The sequence below is a fragment of the Erpetoichthys calabaricus genome, chromosome 3 (assembly GCF_900747795.2).
Source record: "Erpetoichthys calabaricus chromosome 3, fErpCal1.3, whole genome shotgun sequence".
Lineage (NCBI taxonomy): Eukaryota > Metazoa > Chordata > Cladistia > Polypteriformes > Polypteridae > Erpetoichthys > Erpetoichthys calabaricus.
Window position 1 is genome coordinate 276,339,867 of NC_041396.2, and position 24,065 is coordinate 276,363,931.

Here is a 24,065-nt window from a genome sequence, read left to right on the forward strand (position 1 = left end):
GAATGCTGACAGTTAGTGTAAACTAACTTTCAATATTTTTATCTGTACTGAGAATCTCATAAATTGATAGTTGTACAGGTTTGCACTTTCATCAGCCTATTCAACCAAAGTTTTTTAAGGGACTCCAAGATGGCCTAGGAAGCAAGTCTTGACCACTACTTTACTTGGGAATGAATCCTTTATCAATCTTTTCCAGAGTGCAGCAGGCTCTCCTACTCCTACTTTTCTGCATCCATTTTGCCTTTTATTTTCATGTCTTTCAATACAAGATACAGGGAAAGATACCCATATCACCATGTTGTCACCTATAGGTTTCAGAATATAGATACCTGCTTGCTCAAAATATTGATCTCTTTCAAGGATAGGGACTTCTCCACCATGGCTTCAGTGTCCTGGTTTTGAGCCCATTGAAATTGGGGTTTGTTGCTTTTTTCATTAATGGATTGGCTTTGATGGTCTGTGTACTTTTTGGTATTTGAAATTTCATTTTAGAAGCAAAAACGAAAAAACGAAAATGAAAGGAATTTTCAGATGTTGATTGTTGAGTAAAGAATAAAATAAGGGAAAATAAGGTATTTTTTAATTCGATGGTAAGCAAATAGCAGTCGTAAACTTAAAATTACACATACTTTTCTGGATTTATTTGTGATTCAAATAATGAAAGTTGTATAGCTCAAAAACAACAAAACAGATGCATTTTCGTTGTCTGAAACCGGAAGTACTTCTTCTGCGTGATTTTTGACGACACGTGCAAACAGTCCTCCTCACAACACATCGATCAATGGCCTTGAAGTTACATTGGCATCAGCAAAGGATGGACCATTACGTTGTTTTTCGGAATAGTAAAAGAGTGACAATCCGGGACGAGGACATGACTGCAGAAAAAATGAGTCGCATCTTTCAGGTAAAAATACAAGCTTTGCTAACTTTGCTTCATTGATGTTGCAGTTCTTTTATGAACGTTATTGTTGTTACTCACTGCGAAATAAAGGGCGTTTTCTCATTCTCGTTTCTTGCATTTTTCTTTTCTGATGTGCGAAAGAACAAAAGGAAAAAAGTAATTGTTTTTTATTTTTTCCCTTTTAAGTTGAAAATCAAATAAGTGTCTCTTTTTCTTTTTTAAATGATATTTTCTGAAACGAAATTTCAAATACCAAAAAGTACACGGACCACGGACCCTTTGATTTTGCCAATTCTTGTTTTTCTGTGACAAAGCTCTTCTCTGTAACGGATTCTACTCTGACTTTTTGACTCTGATTTTTAGTTCTCATTTAAGTTTTGACACTCAGTTTTGGTTTTGACTGAAGTGTTCAAATGTATGAAGTGAATTAGCACAGCAGATCCCATCATTGTATTTTAATGAGTTTTTCAGCAAGAACATAGCAACACAAAGCTGATTATTGGTAGCAATTTAGATTCGTATACAGTTTTTATTTTTTAAGTGACATTGTAATTGTGAAATGCAAAGCCTACTAAAGAGTTGTTTGGGTTTTTAAAGGTATTTTTAATGGAAAACAAGGAATACATCTTCCTAATGTCTTGTTCCCACTTCCGTGTTTATCTGTGTTCTTTTCTGTAGCTACAATGGATATAAAAAGTCTACACACCTCCGCCAAAATCACAGATTTTGTGCAATAAAAAAATGAAGCCAAGACAAATCATCTCAGAACTTTGCAATCTACACATAGAAGGTAAAAACAAATCAGAAACTCTTTGTTGAAAAAGGAACAAAAAAAATCATACAAAAACCTGGATGCATTAGTCTGCACACCCCCTAAACTAAGACTTAGTTGAAGCACCTTTTGATTTCATTACAACACTCAGTCTTTTTGGATGAGTCTATCGTTAGTCACATCTTGACTTGGTGATTTTTGCCCAATCCTCCTTTCCAAAAATATCCAGATCCAAAATATCGGTTAAGTTTAAGGCAGATTTCAAAGTCCTCCTTTTAACATATAAAGCATTAAATGGCCAAGGTCCGGCTTACTTGTCTGAACTTATCATGACTTACAAACCAGAGCGCACATTAAGATCTCAAGATGCCAGTCTGCTTATGATTCCAAGGATTAATAAACTAACAGTGGGAGGTTGAGCTTTTAGTTACAGGGCCCCTAAACTGTGGAATGGTCTGCCTGCTACTATAAGAGATGCCCCATCGGTCTCAGCTTTTAAATTCCGGCTGAAGACTCACTACTTCAGTTTAGCATATCCTGACTAGAGCTGCTGATTAACTGTACAGACTGCATCTCTGCTGTTAGTCATTAGCACTAAAACATAATTAATATGATAGTTATAATTTGTTACTAACCCTCACCTATTCGGTTTCTCTTCTCGTTACTCAAACGTGGCACTTGGTGCCACGGCCCACGTGCCAAGTTGTTTTGCCTGCCTAAGGTAAAGCCATCCTTGATGGAGGATTGCAGGAATCGTGGGGTAGAGGGGTCCTTTCATCGGATTGGCTGGCCAAGCAATGTTTCAGCTGTGGAATGGCCAAATGGGGGAGGCAGCTTGATGGTTGAGGTCTCCAGGGCTCTAAACAAATCCAAATCATATTATGTGATACCATCTACTGCTAAATTCTGGTCCATACTTGTAAAATTTTTATTTTTACACTGTATTGAGGATTTGTTCTGTTCAGTGTATTGTATTGTATTGACCCCCTTCTTTTTGACACCCACTGCACTCCAACCTACCTGGAAAGGGGTCTCTCTTTGAACTGCCTTTCCCAAGGTTTCTTCCATTTTTTCCCTACAAGGGTTTTTTTGGGAGTTTTCCTTGTCTTCTTAGAGAGTCAAGGCTGGGGGGCTGTCAAGAGGCAGGGCCTGTTAAAGCCCATTGCGGCACTTCTTGTGTGATTTTGGGCTATACAAAAATAAATGATATTGTATTGTATTGTATCTGTCAGATTACGAGGACATCTCCTGTGCACTGCTCTCTTCAGGTCCCCCCACAAGATTTTCAATTGGATTAAGGTCTGGGCTCTGGCTGGGCCATTCCAGGACACTAATCCTCCTTTGATGAAGCCATTGCTTTGTTGATTTTGATGTATGCTTTGGGTCGCTGTCATGCTGAAAGGTGCAGTTCCTCTTCTTAGCAGATGCTTGAAGGTTTTGTGTCAAAATAGACTGACACTTGGAGCTCTTCATGATTCCATCCACCTTGATTAAAGGCCTAGTTCCAACTAAAGAAAAGAAGACCCAAAGCATGATGCTGCCTCCACGATCCCTCACTGAGGGTATGGTGTTCTTTTGATGACGTGCTGTGTTATTTTTACACCAGACATACCTTTTGGAATAATGGCCAAATAGTTCAACCTTGGTCTCCTTAGACCATAATACATTTTTCCACATGGTTGTGGGAGATGGGTATACCTTTTTGCAAAGTTCAGCCAGGCTTGGATGTTTTCTTTTGTGAGAAAGGGCTTTTGTCTTGCTATCCCACAACCGAGACATATGAAGAATACGACTGATTGTTGTCACATGTAGGGAACAACCAGCAATTGCCAGGAAATCCTGCAGCTCCTTTAATGTTGCTGTAGGCCTCTTGGTGGCCTGCCTAACCTGTTTTCTCCTTGTCTTCTCATCAGTCTTGGAGGGACGACCTGATCTTGGTAGACATTGTTGAGCCATATTTCCACCACATGTTGATGACTGTCTATATCACGGGATGTTTAATGCTTTGGATACTTTGGATACTTGGATCTAGCTTATGTTTTAAAAGCTCTTTGCACACCATGGCTTTTGGAGTATGTTGCAACCAAGAGGGTATCAGAATAATCCTACAGGAACAGCCAAACGTTATCTGAGCTCAATCAGAGCCACTTTAATTGATGCCAAGTGTATACTAACTACTACTTGAAATGAGGCTTATTGTGATTGGTTGATTCTGAACGCAGCCACATCCTTGATTATTAAAGGGTGTGTATGCACACTAATGCAACCAAGGTTTTGTATGATTTTTTTTTCCTTTTTTCACGAAACAGTTTTTATTTTGTTTTCACTTTCTTTGCATAAATTGCAATTTTGCAATAACAGTGGAATGAGTTCTGACAGGATTGATCTTGGTTTCATTTCATTATTACACAAAATCTGAGATTTTGGCAAGGGTGTATAGACTTTTTATATCCACTGTATGTAAAACATGTAATCTGTTAAGACTTCCTCTAGCCAAAGGAAGTGGATAGATCAGGGTGGCAATGCCTTCTGAGGCTCCACTCACAAAGCACAAAAGAAAAACATTTAAAGAGACTGCACATAAGTGAAAAGATAACAGAAAATACATACAAATATGAAAACTACTTTAAAATTGAAAACAAATATATAAAATACACATAAATACAAATGTATAACACTTTAAATCTATTAACCTCCATAGCGTTAGTTTTGCTTAGGGAAAAGAAAGACAAAAAACATTTAATTTTTTCAATAAGGAAAAATGTAACAAAATCATGCAAATACCAAAACATCAGTATAATCACAGTAGGAAAGGTGTGTCCGATGTCCACTGCTGTACTGATGCAGAGTTAGCACATGTCCTTTGTGTGACAAGTTTTGAAACAGTCATCAACACAATGACTGAAGGTGCAATCGGGACAGTAGAAGTGTATTTCTTTGCATACTTTTCTAGTAATATTTTTTTTCTGTTTCTTGCACATGGGAGTTTAGAATGTCAGTGCCTGGTCCATATGATCAACATGCCCCTTGTGTTATTGTAGGCTACCACAGCACAAGGCTTCCACATTTCCTCTGACATGAACATTGACAGTTGCTACTTTGTGAACAGTGCTTACGGGGCTAATGTCTTTCTTGTCCTTTGACTTGATTGCAATCACTTTGCCTTTTGCCATGCAGCTACATGTGCCATGGTAAAGTTTCACGCGACTGAGGTCACCACTCATATCATGGTGGTTCATCAACCGAGATGAGCCAAAGCAAATGAGTACACAAGAACAAGCAAGAGGTGGTGCAAAGTGATCAAGTGCTTTTATTGTCTCAATTATGAACCATGGAAAGTCACTAAGGGGATTGAAATCAGTCGCACACAAATGCAAGAGCAATCAGCCCCAGTCACCCCACCCAACATCCCAGGGCCACACAAGTACACACACACCTATGGAACCTGAGCCTTGGACTATAACGTGTTTCACCAGAGTGCATCAGTTTCACTTTCAGTGTCAACATCTGATGCCCAATTCACATTGTCCTCACTATCACTCGATTCTGGTTTGGTTTCAGTTTGTTCTAAAACTGACATTACAACGTCTTGTTTATAAACCATTGTGCCTTTTGGATGAAGGTTAGGTCCCACTCATGAATACTGATGAGTTACCATATACTGTAGTGACAGAATATATAGAAACAATTATGTTTTTTTACAACAGGATGTTAATTTATCCCCAAGATGGCAGAATACTGTCCTGAGTGTAATTTGGGTTTAACACTATATCGACCCATAACAGATTTTCCTCGACTCTGGGTTAACCATTTTTACTTCAAACTATGAGGCAGAGAGAGGCTTGGGGTTAGCGCCAAGGAGGTTAAGGTATGTGCATGCTGGAGAATGAAAAGATACGCAAACTTGAGTACCATATATTCTTGTTATGTCACTGTATATTTGGACTAAACGTGAAAAGTAAAATGATCCTAGGGTAGCTGTAGTGGCTGTCTTACCTGACATGTCACTGCCCCTTCTAAATTTCATAAGCCCCTTATAAACCTTTCCGAAGCTCTGGCCCTACTACAGGTTTTCCCTCTGTCTGAGTATTTCTTTGAGCACTGGGGTTTTTATCCCACATTCCAATAATGTGTATTTTAGTGTGAGATTGTGTGTGAGCCTTGCAGGAAACTGGTGCCTTCACCAGGACTGGCCTCATTCAAGCTCTGACCCTGAACTGCAGGTGTGAACACTTTGTGTACTTTGTCCCCTGGAGATAAACTTACAATTAATGACACAGAACCTGGTAATAAACTTGTGAAATTTGCAGATGACACTAAAATTGGAGGAATGGCAGACACTTGAGGCAGAAGCAACAAGAATTCAGAAGGTCTTGGACCTGCTTCAGAGCTGAGCAAGCACCTTGAAAATGCAATTTAATGTAGAAAAGTGAAAAGTGCTACACATGTGCCAAAGGCATGTCAATCATAAAAACATGATGGGAGACATTGTCCTACAAGAAATGACCTCAGAAAAGGATTTAAGGGTATATGTTGACACAACATTCTAAGCAATGTGCAGAAACGATAAAAAACGCACATAAGATATTAGGCCATATCATAAAATGTTAATCAAAAGATGTTATGTTCAGACTATATAATGCACTAATAAGACCACATCTGGAGTATTGTGTGCAGTTCTGGAACCTCAATTATAAAACCTTATGTGGATTTGAATATGAAAATATGCACATGCTAAAAAAAAAGGAAACATGCTCACACCAAAAAACAACCAGGTTTATGAAATCTGGTGTACATATATTTCTTTGCAATTTACCCTTATAAACCACAATCACCTTGTAAATATGTGTATAGGAACGCCATTCTGAAACATCCATGCATGAAGCATGCTAAGCCACATCATACATATGCAATCACAATGCTGAAGAACTTCATTGGCTGGTAGATCAGCCTCCCTTCTGATACATCGAGACCCCACAACCTGCACTCAAGAATATCTGGCTGTGCTCTGCAATTGAGAGTACAAGGTCATGCATGGCATTATAACGTCTCTCCTCTGCATTCTGGGGGTCTAGGAAAGGTATAAGATGCCAGCATCTGAGCGGGTAGCCACGATCACCTGACACATGTAATGACATGTCTGCTGTTACAAAGAATAGCACAGGCCATATGAAACACTGATGGTTCAGTTAGTTACCTTACCAACAAGCCAGACATCACGTACAGCACCATCATGTCTGATAAGCTATTTTGCCTCCAAATAAATGAATCACAGGTTGACATAGGCCACTAGGACATAACATCTGTCAGCCACATGTTGGCATCACATATGACTTGTGTGTTAATGGATTGTCACTGGTTGTGGTTAACAAAAGCAGCTTCATTCCTGCTAGGTGCCCTTTTTGCAATATGAGTGCAGTAAAGTGCTCCGATTATGTTAGTACCAGACAATGCTGCAAACTGACTTTTCATGTTGGTAGATACATATTATGTTTAATGTACCGTTTGTAAACCCACATCATATGAAAACTGAACATAGTGCCTTGTCAGTTGTTTAATGGCTTCCAGCATAGCAGGCATGATGGAGTGAAGCTTGGCTGAGATATTCCTGACTTATCAGCCAGTTCCCTGAGAAGTGGCAACAGGTAACCGATATAAACTGATGAAAAGCCAAAAAGTTTTTAAATTCAAATACGCAGCACTGGTCCTCTTAAAAGTGAACAAAATTACAGTCTGTACTTCACATTCAACACTTTTGAGGTTTAATATGTTTGTCACGTTGACACACATTATAATAATGGCTCTTTGATAAGAATTATTATTCATACAAGTTTTCATTTAGCTGGTTTGGCTGCTTTTCCCAGCTTGATCAAAGGTGTCGTCATTTCCCAGTTTCTCTGAAACATGGCGTACACATCAGTCTGGGTTGCTATAAATATACAGTATATATGTTCTCCCACCAAGTTTTATTTTATAAATCCCAACATTTGCATGGGAAGTTGCATCTGCACATTTTGAACTTCTTTTTGTACATATGCAAGCTTTATAAATGAGACAGCTGGATTTGAAGCCGTGCAGAGGAGAAGAACCAAATGCACCCCAAGGACATGTCCTACTTTGACAGATTCAAAGAATTAAACCAGTTTAGTCTCGAGCAGAGGAAAGTGAGTGGGGACTTTATCCAGGTCTTCAAAATTCTCAAAAACATTGATAAAGTGGATCCAGCAGAATTCTTTCAACTAAACATTGAATCTTGTATTCAAGGGCACCAGTGGAAATATAGAGTTGTGGGACTCTGGAACAAATTTCCAAGTCATGGGATTGAAGCAGAAATCTAAACAACCTTTAAGAAGTATCTAGAACAGATATTGGGACAGCTTAGCTATTGGCTACACAAATGAGGTTGATGGACTGAATGGCCTCCTCTCGCTTGTTAAGTTTCTTACGTTCTTATGTTTGTAAATCCTTTGTAAAATGTTTCTGCATCTAATGAGAGCACAAGTTTAAAAGCATAGCTAGGTTTGTGAATTCCTTAGATTATCTCTGTAACCCAGAAAGCAGTCTATGGGGCAGATTGATCCAAAAAGAAAAATAGATTTGTGCTAACATTATTGGGTATTATAGCTGCATTTGTCCCAAATTACCAAAGTTCTTCAACTTTTAGTTTGCTTCATAGAACAGTTCTGGCAATAGTGTGATGCATTTTAAATCACTCCACAAATGAAATATCTTCATTTTAAAAGTTTTAGTAAAATTTAAAGCAAAACAGTTCACACTAAAATAAAGAAAAATTTGATATTAGAAATAAATAAATAAAGTCCTGTTTAGCTTGTTTCATGTTTCTCTAAGTTTGGTCATACAGTTTGGTCCAGCCACTCGGGTCCCCAACAATGAGGATCTTATGAGCTGGATCACCCTCGGGGAAACACCCCACATGGCCGTAGTGCCGTAACTGATGCCCTCATTCGGGACTCCAATAAGCAGCTGCTTGCTCGACACAAAGTCAAACCAGTGGTACCTATGGATTCTCTGAAGCGAAAGAGTACCAAAGGAGTCCAGTCTTCGTCTCAGGTCACTGGATAGCGTCCATGTCTCGCAACCATATAGCAAGACAGGAAGCACCAGGACTCTAAAGACTTGGACCTTTGTCCTTTTGCATAGATATTGGGAGCGCCACACAACCCTTTCCAGTGACCTCATGACCCCCATGTTCTCCCAATCCATCTACTGACTTCATAGGAAGAGTTACCAGACACATGAATGTCATTGCCAAGGTACATTCAATATTTAACTAATTTTAGTTAACTTACTTTATTGAAATATGTTCTTTTTTTCTTTCCAAGCAAGCTTCAGATGAATGTAAACTGGAGAACTGTTTCTGTAGCTCACCATGTACCTCCTCAATCGTGTCAGTCAGCCTTCTTCCTTTGGGTCCCTGACGCATCTCAAATACTCCACACTTCTGCCTGCCATCACTGAGGCTTTTTGATCAGCAATCCTGGAGTCACCGTTGACTTCATCTTGAACGCCAAGTCTTTCTTTCTGAAAGTAGTATACAATGCATAACATCATTTATCAATCTCAACAGTACAAGAGTCGCATTTTCCTCCTATTAAACTTTTTTAGGTTCTAAATAGTAAGTACTATCTGTCCAATCCTCCATTTTCTAAACTTGAAATACTCATAGTGCATGTGAGCTTTTTCCACTGCAACTTGTTCAAGGCAAGGCAAATGAGTTGTGAGGATCTGGAACAAACTACCAAGACATGTAGTTGAAGCAGAAACCTTGACAACCTTTAAGAAGGATCTGGATGAGATACTGGCAACGACTTAGCTAGCAGCTAAACAAACAAGCTTGATACACTGAATGATTTCCTCTCATATGTCAAAGTTCTTATTTTCTAAAACAAAAGCAGTCTGTATAGGAGATATGAGGAGACATCACCTCAGGATACACTTATATAATCACCCACACACACTTGCAGAGAGACAATTTATAAGCACTGCTCAGCTTAGCTTTGTGTCTTTGAAACTCCAGTCCTTTGCAAGCTGCACCCAGAGGTCCCTGGAGCGACTTAGATCAACTGACATAAATGAAGTTACAGTGCATTTCCATTGTGGCCCTCTTGTGAAAATGCAAAAAATATTCTGAAAAGGACAGGCCTATCCTTAATCCCTAAATTCTTTCCTTTTCTGACTCTTCTCACTGCTCTTGGGCTTAAGGTGTCTCTTGGACCTTTGTCACCATCCTATACATGCATCCATAACATTGAATCATTAAGGAACCCCTTTTATAGGGTGTATGAAGGCTATGGGGCACCAGTGAGCCCCAAACACGAACACACCAACACAGTCCCGGGTTCAAATAAAGGGTGTTTTATTAAATTATCTTGTAAACACAAGCACCAAAACAACTTCTCTTTTTTCTCTTTCTCCTCCTCTCCTCTATCTTGCTTTGCTTTCCTCCAGTCGAGAGTTGCCTTCCTTCCTTCCAGCTCCGACTTGTCTGGACAAGGCAGTGCAGTCCCATCTATTGTGGACCAGGGAGTAAAAGGGGACCAGCCAGTTGGATACACTTTGGGGTTATGAGAACGCCAGGGAGATCCTCCCCTGGCAGTTCACTCTGTCATCCGCCAGGGATCCCTACAGGGCTACTCCTCCTGACTCCAACTCCCATGTAGCCCTGCAGATGTCCAAACTGGAACTCTATTAAACACTTTAAGCATTTGCTTAACACTGCAGTTTTGCGGTGTACCATTTATTTTGTCTTCTTGCTTAGGTTGAAAAGGTTTAAGGTTTTTAGATTTTCCTACATCTCACACCCAACAGTCCTCAGTCGCATGTGGTAGATTGTTTTCTTAATGTCCTACTCTGTCATTATAACATAACATTCCCAATGCCACTCAGTCCAATTCATGATCACAGGGAAGGCAGCATCATGTACAAGACAAGATCAAACTTTGGGCTGGGCATCAGTCCATCTCATAATAATAATCTCATAATATCTCATTAATAATAATCTCATAATATCTCATCTTCTGAAAATGGAAAGACCCACATGTTGCCTGGTTTTCCACAAGTGTATGATGCACCTTTAAGGAAGCATTTCTTTTCACTGGTCCTCTGCATTGGCATACTAAATATGTCACATCCCTCTTCATTTTCATTCACATTCACACATGGTTTTGAAGTCGACAGTGAAGTGCCTGCTAGGATTCTACATATCTTTTTGTAAAATGTGAGTCTTTCTTTCTATGATGTAAAACTTTATATTGTCAACATTAAAGTTAATTTTCCAGATATTTGTTTAAATCTGGTCCGTGGGGTATGTGTACGATTTCTGTTTCACCTTCCTGCTAGGACACCAAAACTATGAAGAGATCATATGTAGTTCATACATGGTGATAAACTATTTTTCAAAAGATAACCCAAACAGGCTTATTGCAATAAACCAATAATACAATTTTTTAATAATGTAATGGTAATAGAAGAGGGATATATGCCAGTATATACAGGTAAAGGACAACTCAAAACATAAATCTATGCTAGCTTAGTTTGATGTTTTAATCTCTTACAGAAAAAGGCACATAACTTATGAATTCTATGTCCATAATTCTTGGGAAACATGATTTGTTTTGACTGGCTTTAAAGTGTTCTCTTAGAATTATAGCCTTTCATCCAGTTGATTGGAAAAGATTTTAGCTAGTTTATAAAGTTTGTAGCTCTTGCACTCTAATGACGCCATTGATTTCTTCACAGCTATTCTGCGCTTTCTGTGTGTGTATGTAAGGGTGAGGTTCTGCTCTGACCTTTCCTACTGAATTTAGGTAGAGAAACGTGTAACAGAATGGATTCTTTACATATTTTATAACTTTGTCCTAACTACCAAGTTACAGTTAATAAGCTTATGGTTTGTTTCTTTTGACTCCAGGTATGGGCGATGCTTTGTTCAAATCCTTCTAGTTCAGCATTCTCCAGCACACATGGAAGGTGTTCGGTTCTTTTACTCTATTTGTTAAGAAGCTCTTCTCCTTCTTTGTTTTGGTTTCTCCTTTTTGTTGCAAGTGGTACTGCAGTTTATTTTAAGGTATCATACACAGTGGTCCTTGTTTCCTAGTATAAAATTACATCTATTGAGCAGTCAGTGATCAATCAAGTTACTCTGTCACCAAGACAAACACTTTGCTGTACATATTGTCACTCTTGCGTGTGAACCTTGCTTTACTTGCAATGTTTGAACTCATGGCCGCCTTTTGTAAGTCTGTTACTGACAGTATTCCACCCTTAATAGCCCAGCACTAGGTTACTGTTTGAAGTAAAAGGGATTGCTCCACTCTCTTTCTTACAATCACACCCTAGACAATAGGAGTCTTGCTATGGAGCAGACATTACAGTCCTACTGAGAGCATATAGAAAGCCAGATCTCGTGCTTGCACTGGGTTATAAAGGAAGAAGAGGACGTGTTGCCATTGATTTCTTGGGTGCACAAAAGCCCAACCTTTTGGTTGACAATTGCTGCAAAGTTTTGTCCATTAAATTAACCAATTGTTGAGTTCTGGCTCTTTGTTCACTGACTGAGTGTTGTGATAGTTTGAGGTCTCCGTGACCCCTTGAACCCTCAGACTAGACGTCAGACACCAGATAAAAGTCCAAATAATAGTTTATTATTAATAATAATAATAATAATAATAATAATAAATGTGCACAAAGCACCCTCCTCTCCACAATACTCAACAATTAAATATACTCAATAATCAAATAACAATAAACACAATCCTCCACTCCCAGACGCGTTGCCACCCTTCCACCCAGCTCAGCTCGACATCTGGGATTTCCCATAGTCCTTTTATATTTCCTGACCCGGAAGTGTTTCCCATCCTACAGTCTATGTGATTTCTTATCACTTCTGGGTCAGATAAAAAGTCCTTTTCTTCAACCCGGAACTTGCCTACGACGAACTTCCGGGTTATAGGGCACAAACTCCTCTCTGGGCCTCCCTGCAGCGTCATCTGTTGGCCCCTGTGATATCCAGCAGGGCTGTAAAGGAAAACTCCATCGTCCATGATTCCCTGCTGGTATTCGGGGCACTTCCATGCAGCAGGGACAGCTCCATCTGGCGGCCTGGGGGTGTTGGCCAGGGTGACAGGCCGGCCATATCCCACAGTGGTTAAATGGTGCATCACAGAGACAGACTGTGATCGGTCAGTCTTTTCAGATGACACCCAGAAACTGCATTCCAAATAGAAGCCCTGTGAGGACAGCAGTCACTGGAAGGTAAGAGGGTCTGATTGCTGCCTTTGAAGCCAAAAGACTTGTGTGCCAAAGCAAAGTAAAGTAGGTCTGTTCTACACCTACCTGTAGATGTTGACTTGAATATAAACAAATATACTGCCTAATCTACAGAGTTTAGTCCAAATGTTTGACATCACTGCTTTAAAAATAAAGAGGCTTTGTGAAGTAAAACATTAGTCTGCCTTAAAGCAAGTCTGCACCCGTCTGCACACTGCAGTCTGGAGTTGTGCTTCTTGCAGTTTTGGGATTTCATTCTTATAGGGAATTCTATCCTAAATTATTCTTAAATTACAGGTAGATTATTTCATTTGCATGAAGAATAAAATGGTTTAAGCATTTTCAACAGGAAATTCCAGTCTATCAGAATACTGGACACCTGTTTTCCCTGTCTACTAACATACTAATCCTGGAACACTACATGCCAACTGTGTGCTTTACAATCCATTAAGGTACATCATATGCAATTAAAGTCAGCTTGCAGACAGACAGATAGACTAAGACACTATATTGGATAGATAGATAGATAGATATGTGGTCGGGCATTGGATCCTGAATATGTGATACTGAAACAGACCATTGTCGGACCGCGGTTTGAAGTGAAATTTGATCAAACAAATGTTACGCTGACAGTGTGACACTGTGATGGATCAGATTAAAGAAGCATGTAAAGGACTGCAGTTTACTCTAATGCTTCTTTTGTAGAGACTCAGATTCTTTCCATGGCTGTTTGTCAATTACATTCTTGTTAATACTGTACAATACAATCAATTTATCTTTTGTTTTTCTTCTAGGGAGCCATAGTAGAAAAGCGCATTTTGGCCAAAGTTCACAGCCGGTTTATTGTGACACTTGCATATGCTTTTCAGACCAAAAATGACCTTTGTCTGGTAATGACAATCATGAACGGAGGAGACCTCAGGTAGGTGACTCTTCGTATGGTTTGTAGCAAAAGGGAACCAGAGATAGTGATAACTGTTCCAACCAGTGGGGGCCACCAATGCAGTCCTGGTTTGGGCAAGACCTAAGATTAATTAAAAATAATTACATTAATTTGTTTTCCTCTAGCCACTAGAGGGAATTATGTTGCAGCCTCGCAGGAGTACTGGGGAGGATAGCCAGTCTGCTATGAAGGGAACAGGCAGGAGCACAGATGGCACCAGGATGTTGAATGGGAACCTAGACGTGATAATGGGCCCAGGCTTAAAGTCCTCTTCTGGTACAAGGACCTCTGAGTTTGAAGTTCAGAGAGAGGCAGTTTGGATAGGGTTGTCAAGCAATGAGAAGAGTGGCCAGAGTAGTTTCAGAAAAAAGAAGAGGGGAATTGAAAAAGAGTGTTGGCTGGGTTTTCAGTCCTTAACCTTGCCTTTTCATTTTTGTTTCTGTCTGATTTGGAGGGACCTTCGACCACAGTGTAAGATTTGCAGGTTAAAAAACCACATCTAGTCTCCCCTTTTCAGTCCCTGGCCAGTTTTCTCTCTACACAGCTGCTTCTGTTTCACTTTGTCACTTTGATTCAACCTGCACATGATGACATTGATCCTTAGCACCTTAATCAAGACTGGGCTGTATAACAACAAAGATGTCACATTTTTAAACTGTGAAGTGCTCTATTTCTAGGTTAGTTTCTTTCTCTAAGGACATTCATACAGTGCCTTCAGAAAATATTCAGACTCCTTCACTTTTTATGCATTTTGTTATGTTGCAACCTCAGCTAAAATCATATAAATGATTTTTTCCAATAGCAAATGTATTCAAATAAAAACTGAAAAATTCCACGGACACAAGTATTCAGACTCTTTACTTGGCACTTCATTGAAGCATCACTGGCAGAAATCCTAGCCTGCAGTCTACTTGTGTCTGGATCAGCAATCTTCACAAACCTACAATTAAGCGAATTTCTGCCATTATTTTCTGCAGATCCTCTGAAGCTCAGTCAGGTTGGATGGAGACCATGTATGGATGGCTATTTTCAGGTCTCCAGAGATGTTCAATTTGGCAAGTCCAAGCACTGGTTGCACCACTCAAGAACAATCACATAGTTCACTCCTGTGTTGGTTTGGCTTTGTGCTTGGGGCCCAGTCTGAGGTTTAGAGTACTCTGAAGGAGGTTTTAGAACATTAGAACAATCTAGATGAGAACAGACCATTCAGCCTAACAAAGCTCTATCCAGTCAATTCTTCCAAAAAACATCAAGTTGATTTTTGAAAGTCCCTAAGATTATACTGTCTATTACAGTACATGGTAGCTTATTCCAGGTGTCTATGGTTCTGTGTGTAAAGAACGACTTCCTAATGTTTGTGTAAAATTTATCCTTAACAAGTTTCCTACTGTGTACTTGTTGAACTCATTCAAGACTTATGTCTCGATACACTGGACTAATTCCGTTCATAATTTTAAACACTTCAGTCATGTTTCCTCTTAATCTTCTTTTGCTTAAACTAATTCATCACCTGTAGCCCTGGAATCAACCTGGTCATACTTTGCTGGAACTTTTCTAGTGCTGCTATGTCCTGTTCTGTAGACTGGACACCAAAACTCCAAACAGTACTCCAGAAGAGGCCACACCATGTATAAAGCTTCAGCATAACCTCGTTGGACTTGTACTCAACACATCAGGGTGCTATATAATCTAACATTCTGCCAGACTTCTTAATGGCTTCTGAACACTGTCTGGAAGTTGATAGCGTTGAGTCCAGAAAGACTTGTAAATCCTTCTCATAAGGTGTACTTTTTATTTTCAGACCTCTCATTGTGTATTCAAATCTCACATTTTTATTTCCTATGTGTAATACATTAAATTTCATCTGCCAAAGCATGTATACTGTCCACGTCCTTCTGTAATGATTTAACAGATTCCAGATTATCTGCCAGTCCACCTACCTTGGTATCATCTGAAAACTTAACTGGCTTGTTATTTATATTCTTATCCAAATCATTTACTGTATATCCATATCATCAGACCAATGAATCTTGTTTCTCACAGTCTGAAAGTCCTTTACATGCCTTTTTGCAAATTCCAAGTAGACTTCTATGGGTTTTCTGGCCACACCGCCACAAAACCCAGATCAGTTGAGTGTTGCTGAGGTGGTTGTTCGTCTGGAAGTATCTCTCATTTCCACACAGGTTTTCTGGAGCTCAGCCAGAGTGATTATTGGGCTCTTGGTCAAATCTCTTGCTGTGGCCCTTCTACTGTGATTGCTCAGTTTAGCTGGGTGACCAACTCTAGGAAGAGTCATGGTTGCTATAAACATCTTCCATTTTAGAATTAATGGAGTGAACTGTGCTCTTGGGAACCTTTAATGCTGCAGATAATTTTTGATGCCTTCCCCAGATCTGTGCCTCAACTCAATCCTGTCTCTAAGCTCAGCAGATAATTTCTTTGATCTCATATTTTGGTTTGTGTTTGACTATGAGGCATTCTGTAGACAGGTGTGTGTCTTTCCTAATCATATCCAATGAACTGGATTAACCTCAGGTGGAATCAAAACAAGGTGTAGAAACGTCAGTAAGTAATGTAACGTTAATTTACCTAACTAGATAACGTTAGTCAGTTAGAATAATTGGCAAGCTAAGTTTAACAACATTACATCAATTAGATGCTGCCTTGCTGTATCTAACATTAATTATATATTCAACCTCTCAGTGCTGGTAGAAGCCCATTTAGAGCCCCAGGCAAGGTGGACATAGCGGGTAGTCAGTATTGTTAGACTTCAATGACCTGTGTTTCCCCCTTGTTGTCCAGAGGGCATCCTCTATGTATATACCACAGGCTTTAAAGAAGTGTGCATCCATTGGTGTACAGAGCGTGCACACTTTTACTTTCAGAAACGGCACCAACTCAGTAGCCATCAGCCTAATAGATCAGCTCTTTTCAACATCTCTTTCAGTCATGAAATAATTTGGAAAAAGGGCAGAGTGACAGAAGAATAAACCTGTAGTGAGCCCTTTTACCAGCATGGAGTGAGTGTGTGAGTAGGTGAGTGAGTAAAGATGTGAGAAAAGGTGACTATTTGACTGACGGGGAGCAATGCAGAGAACATAAATATATGCATATTAAATTATGATTTTATATTAGTATACTCCAGTTACTCCTGTGTAAATGTCTGATATGTTTTTACTGAGTAATTTACTGTGGAATAAATTGAAAGTGAAATCTTATTTTAGATACACTAGTTCATTAACATTTTGCAAGAGTGAAATCATAATTTACTCTTAATTTTATATAGATAACATACCCCGTATCAGTATCAGATTATAATTATTAATAAAGGCTACTGCAGGTGATACTTTCAAATTGGAATTTGGCAAATCGGTATTTAATAGGCCAATGAATGATCTCATTTCTGCTCTCTTTAATAAAATATTATTACATAGTCCTGCTGTTGTATTAATAAATGTTATACCTTGTAATTTGCCTATGCTGTAGACACTGAGTCTATAATATTCACTGCCCCTATTTGGCCACCCCACTAAACAGATTCTGGAGGCGCCCCTAGACGTAAGAAAAAAATTAAACAATTAATGTAAGGCTGTAGCATAACAAAATATGAAAAAAGTGAAGGGGGTCTGAATTCTTTCTAAAGGCAATATTACCTACATGATGAACACATTAACCATGTCTCCTTCTTTATCTTTTGAGAAATCCTAGTCACACGCTTTGTAGAATTGGTTATGTTTTTTTTTTTTTAGCTTTTAGCCTGCAGATGTCTATTAATTTTTTTACATTTAACATAACCCAAATAAAGATTTCCCAATGCTGTATTTGTCCTGGTGTCTATATAAACACAGGCAGTTCCAGTTTCTGTATTACATCTTGGCTGTAGAAGGGGCGTGAGCTGCCTCTAAAGCGTGCATATTGTAATCTTTCTAGTTAGCTAATAAAAGGGGTCATTCTGTTTGACTCCTGATTGTGGCCATTTAATAATAATAATAATAATAATAATAATAATACATTTCGTTTATATAGCGCTGTTCCCATACTCCTGTTGCTTATTTATCACAATTAGCCAACATCGTGTGTGCATTCATCAATCAACATGTGCTGAGTGACTGCACTTATTTTACAGGTTTCATGTCTATAATGTGGATGAGAAGAACCCCGGGTTCAATGAGGAGCGAGCTTGTTTCTACACTGCTCAGATCATCTGTGGTCTAGAACATCTTCACCAGAACAGGATTATCTACCGGGACCTTAAACCGGAGAATGTGCTGCTTGATGATAAAGGTTTGAAAGAAGGGTGAAGCTTTCATACATGTGCTGCTGGGAAATTTAAAAAAAGCAAATGCTGGATTCCATCACAGAGGATCTTCTAAAGAATTTGCAGAAGCCTCTGCTGACCAATTTAAAAGATAGCGGTCTACAAACATTAAAATGTTACAAACAAGAAGAGACCATTTAGTCCATAGTGTTGGTTGGTTTATATACTTCATTTATGTTGATTTGCCTTTCTTAATTTTGTTGTTTATGAATATTTTTAATTATTTAATTACACTGCTTAGAGTATAAGATGGTAAGGTAAATGCAGAACTTCTAGAGATAGGCTCAGGACCCACATGGAGATTCTACTCATACAGAAAACGTCATAAAACTCCACTAGGTAAACATTTAACAACACTAAGCCTGACCTAAAAGAAACCTCCATCCATCCATCCATTGTCTCCCGCTTATCCGAGGTCGGGTCGCGGGGGCAGCAGCTTGAGCAGAGATGCCCAGACTTCCCTCTCCCCGGCCACTTCTTCTAGCTCTTCCGGGAGAATCCCAAGGCGTTCCCAGGCCAGTCGAGAGACATAGTCCCTCCAACGTGTCCTGGGTCTTCCCTGGGGCCTCCTCCCGGTTGGACGTGCCCGGAACACCTCACCAGGGAGGCGTCCAGGAGGCATCCTGATCAGATGCCCGAGCCACCTCATCTGACTCCTCTCGATGCGGAGGAGCAGCGGCTCTACTCTGAGCCCCTCCCGGATGACTGAGCTTCTCACCCTATCTTTAAGGGAAAGCCCAGACACCCTGCGGAGGAAACTCATTTCAGCCGCTTGTATTCGCGATCTCGTTCTTTTGGTCACTACCCATAGTTCATGACCATAGGTGAGGGTAGGAACATAGATCGACTGGTAAATTGAGAGCTTCGCCTTGCGGCTCAGCTCCTTTTTCACCACGACAGACTGATGCAGCGCCCGCATTACTGCGGATGCCGCACCGATCCGCCTGTCGATCTCACGCTCCATTCTTCCCTCACTCGTGAACAAGATCCCGAAAAGAAACCTCTAAAGAAGAAATTGGGAAATGTGATCAGCCCTAAAGAATCCAACCAGCTAGTTTAAATCATAAAGTAATAAATTACAGAGAGAAAGAGTTTGAGAGAGTCCAACATTGTTAAGAAAGCTGTGCCGAGTTCATTCAATAATCCTTTAGAAGAATATATCTCTATTATAAAAAAAATCTTGGGAGGGAGACGAGACATCCTGTGAGAGACACTTTAACGTTCCACGAGACAAGGCAGTGAGACAAAAGGACGGCTGCTGTACAGGCTTTTAAATGATCGACTTGCAGCGTGACAAGCAGAACACTCAGCTCGCCGCCAGCAGCAGCAAGCCAGCAGCGGATGTGACCGCATCTCCTTAGCGTGCGTTCAGCCCTCACTTCACAATGTGAGCAGCATTATACGTTCCGCGAGAAAGAGATTTAACCACACCTGGGAACTGAAATAAAGGACAAAGAATAGATGACAAAGTAGAACGTCATAAAGAATTCAAAAATGTTGGCGTGGTACACATGCACGGCAGGTTAGAGATAATGGAAGTAGGAAAATTCCAAAGTTTCAAAAAAAGGATAGGAAAGATCACATTAGTGCAAACAAATGGAAAATTATTACTCGGTGAAATAATGGAACAGCAAAAAAAAGCTCGAAAATATTGTTCGGATTTAAACTTTAAGTCGGAGACTTGTAGCGTCTAATGTGTGTTGCCAGCGAGAATTAAAAGATTCCAAAAAACGGTGCGGTATGAAGTCTCATGAGACGGAGACTTTTAACATGAGATTCTTTCAAGTCACGCCCTACTTACAAGTATTTTCAAACAAGACCACGGTCATCTAACCTCAGTCGTGTGAATGCTTTTATCTCAAACACTTCCTGTGCTCTTATAAATTTTATCAGGACAATAATTTTATATGTTCTAGATGACACGTCAACGACAAAGCGAAGAAGAAAGAGCAGGGACAATCGAGAAAGTTGTTTTATTTATTAGAGAGAAAGAAATGATATTCACTCACAGGCAGTTATACATTGCACTGTCACGATGTAAGTCCAAACACAGAATCAAAATTCAATGCGATCTTGAAGAAAAGTTAATTCCAAATATTGTTTTTACTAAAGTTTTAAAGTAAAAGTGAAAATAATGCATATGTAACAATTCCCATGAAAATTACAATATCTTTAAATTGTATATCTGGTAAACCAAACCCGGGGGCAGGCAAGCAAACTGAGCACCTAGTTAATGATAAAATTGTTTTTGAAATGGGGTCATGCTCTCCAGAAATTACATTAAATGTCATCCTTCACAAAAACTGCTAGGTATTTAAGTATAATTTGAAATCAATGAGATCTTGGACACTGCCAACCGACAAGATGGCCTGTCCTGAAATGGAAAATCAAATAGATGTGTTGGGTATTAAGGTTGTGTGTGGAGTCTTTAGTATTCCTTTATTAACCAAAAGATAAATGATATTTAGCTGAACAAAGCACTTGGTATGAGAGAGGGGTTGGGAGCATGCAACTGATACAAATTGTTGCCACACCCACCACTCGATGAACCATCTCATGATCCCAAATTAGGACCAATTAGGACAGTAGTGCAACAGGTGACACCTCACCACTACACTAGTTTGAATGGAATGGAACAGTGTGAAGTTTTTTACAGTGGCTGGAGTGCCAATTCTGCCACCAAGCCCCAAGTTCTCCCTGCAAGTACAACCTGCTTGCAGGGCTGGATGCAGATTAACATCATACCCAGGACTGAGAAATTGCAGGTAAATTGCATTGCTCAAGGAAGCCCAACAGAGTGGAATCACTTCTGGCATTTACAGGATTTGAACCGGCAACCTTCCGATTGCTAGCGCAGATCCCTAGCCTCCGAGCTACCACATGGTATGAAGGTCTGCACAAATAATGAATAAACAGCCTGACTGATTTCACAGTGCAGGAGAATCACCCAATAATGTCAGGCTATATACATCCAGTGCCGGGCCAGTTGTCCACTGGGGTGCTTCATTGTTTGTGATATCAGGCTACGCATCAATCATCAGGTTAGAAATCTACTAGTATCACAAGGAAATCTTGTTATTAAGTTGACGGCTGTGTAATCATGCAGTGCACAAAACAACATATACTGTATATATCATAGATACTGTGTATATAAATAGGATATGGTATTAAATTGATTGTATGTGGACCACAAAAGCACCTGAGGCATACAGTGAATATTATCTTTAAAGTACATCAGTACAAAAACGCTAACAAATTAAATAAACAAAAATAGCCTTCTCTGAAAGTGCTAATGAATTAATGAAATAAAATTGCCATTTTATGTTTATGATACCTCTGAGTGCCGGATATTTTTCTAGTCCTCATAAAATATTTTAAGACTCATTTTGGTTTTTGGCCACCACTGCCTTGGTACCAAATTACAAAGCTCAAGAGACAATTTCCCCTCAGGGATTAACGAAGCATACCAACGAAAAAAAAATTGTGGGAATGATTTACAACGCATGTGCATGGTTTAATTCAAATGTTCACCTGTTTTAGTGTCGACATGTGCAGAAGTCTATGTGTTCCACTAGTAAATACATAATAACACAATGATGTGCATGCAAAAATAATGAAATGTGCTATGAAATATGTTTCTGTTTCTTATTTCTTTATATATTTATTTAGTTCTTCATTTACATCAATGACATTGCATGCAACATAAAATACATCTTGAAATGAGAACTGTCATTTGCACTCATCTATGTTGAGAGGGTGACCTTTAGCCGGTACTGTGTTTTGAATGGTGTATTGTCGAGTGGATGTAAATATTCAGCCATCGAGTGCCATATTTACAGCAGACAATTCAGATGCATAGTCCTGATGATAAATTCATAGCTTCTTGAAATAAAGTAGCTACTTCACACAATAATTCTGGACAGTTGTACATGCACTCATATCCACCACCGATGCGCAGTCACAACTTTCAGCAATGACTGTTCACTGATCAAACAATAATACTTGTCAAAGCCCACCCACTTACCCTGAATAGTCTGTTAAAAACCACAAGTAAAAATGTTTGCAGAAACTTAATAAAATAAATTGTTTTTACTTTTTAGGTCTATGCTATTGCAGTAACGTTTTACAATGTGTTTTCCTAAATTTTATCTCAAATGTTTGGGGCAAACATAAAATTTATTGTTAAGATTGAGGTTGACATTGAGGCTGATTGTACGTAAAAACATCAACATCTTTCTCAAATTCAGCATGTTCTTGTTATCTTAGCACAGGAATGTCAGACTCAGAGGGTCAGTTGCCGTGTACCTAAGATCCTACCATATCAGCTGCAGATCAAGACCAGACTATGTAGTATGGGACTAAGAAGAGATGATCTTCAGGTCTAAGTGTTGTTGCTGTGAACAGCGGAACAAGAACAATGCCAAGTTTAACTAATATGCAGCTAACACAGTGTTTCTTCTAGGTATGCTTTGCTGCCAAAATGATTGTCTGTGAAAATTGGCACTTTGACAACTATGTCTCGCCTTCTTTCAGTTAACAACATGCTGTTACACATTCTTCTTGATTTAAAGGAGCAGAGCACAGGCAAAAATAATGCAGCTATGTTAAATTATTAAAAAACTAGGGGGCTCTGCCCCCTGCTTGTGTTATTTGCCAATCACTGGGGGTGGGCATCCACTATTTCACCTCTGAGCCGCTCGAAGGGCATCGAGGTGCCCCTTCGTTAGAGAAAACAATTATATTTAAAGAGATGAGATACCTTGTAGAAGAGTATGCAGGGTGTGGGAGGAAGTCAGTTTGGTCCTTAGTTAATATAGGTAAAAAATCAGTTACTTGAGTATTTCACTACAACTGGCTATTTGGGATACCAATGAATAATACAACATAGCTAAAAGTAAAAGTAAAAAAGTAATACGTAATAAACCATAATAAAAAGTAAATAAAAAATTTAATTACATTAAGCCTCATCAAAAACAATATTATGAATTACTTGATCCACTAACTTACATTCTATAAATGTTGCTTTTTTGCATTTCTGTTTGCATATTGTTTGGGATATTTTTCTTTTCATTTATTGGACAATACCCTTTGTTCTTGATTTTTATCATATGCAGCAACTTTTTTTCAAAGTTCCTTATCAGCTGTTGCCACTCTTTTTCTATCACAATGTAAAATTCAACGTTCTTGAATAGATAATTTGCTTTTCTGCCTTGCCATTATGACTGACTGCGTTGAGGGGCGAGTTAGCACTGAGAGAGTCACAGAGTGGTACAGAGAGGATGTTCGAACTAGGCGTAATGATAGGTCGAGTGGTGTGGAGGGGAGTGGTCAAAGCTGTATAACGTAGACATGATGGAAAACTTTTCAATATAATAGAGAGATAATTCCAATTATTAACATACATTAGATTAGCTTTTGTTATTGTAAATGTTACTCACTTTGAACATAAGAAATTCCTATACAGATAGTAATGACAAAGAAAGGTACACGTTAGTAGAATCATATCTAAAGTATAATTATCTCTCTGTAACTTCTGGGCAGATCTACTGTCAGGGTGGCCTGGGTGTGTGCCTCGAGTAATGCCGACATTTTTCTGTGTTAGCGGTACCTCACAGTACAATACAAAAACTTGATTACTCGTAAATTATATTGCTGTCTTGTAATCTATACTAATTAATAAAAGGCAAAGCCCTCACTGACTCACTGACTGACTGACTCACTCATCACTAATTGTCCAACTTCCCGTGTAGGTGGAAGGCTAAAATTTGGCAGGCTGATTCCTTACAGCTTACTTACAAAAGTTAGGCAGGTTTCATTTCGAAATTCAACGCGTAATGGTCAT

General features: G+C 39.2%; 1 protein-coding gene across 1 annotated transcript in view; it reads left to right on the forward strand.

Annotated features, from left to right (window-relative positions):
- grk1b (G protein-coupled receptor kinase 1 b) overlaps positions 1-24,065 on the forward strand; it is a 107,558-nt gene that overhangs the window by 60,944 nt on the left and 22,549 nt on the right. The window contains exons 3-4 of the mRNA XM_028799053.2: positions 13,757-13,884; positions 18,032-18,189. Coding sequence (XP_028654886.1) covers positions 13,757-13,884; positions 18,032-18,189 — 286 coding nt within the window. The remainder of the gene's footprint in view (positions 1-13,756; positions 13,885-18,031; positions 18,190-24,065) is intronic.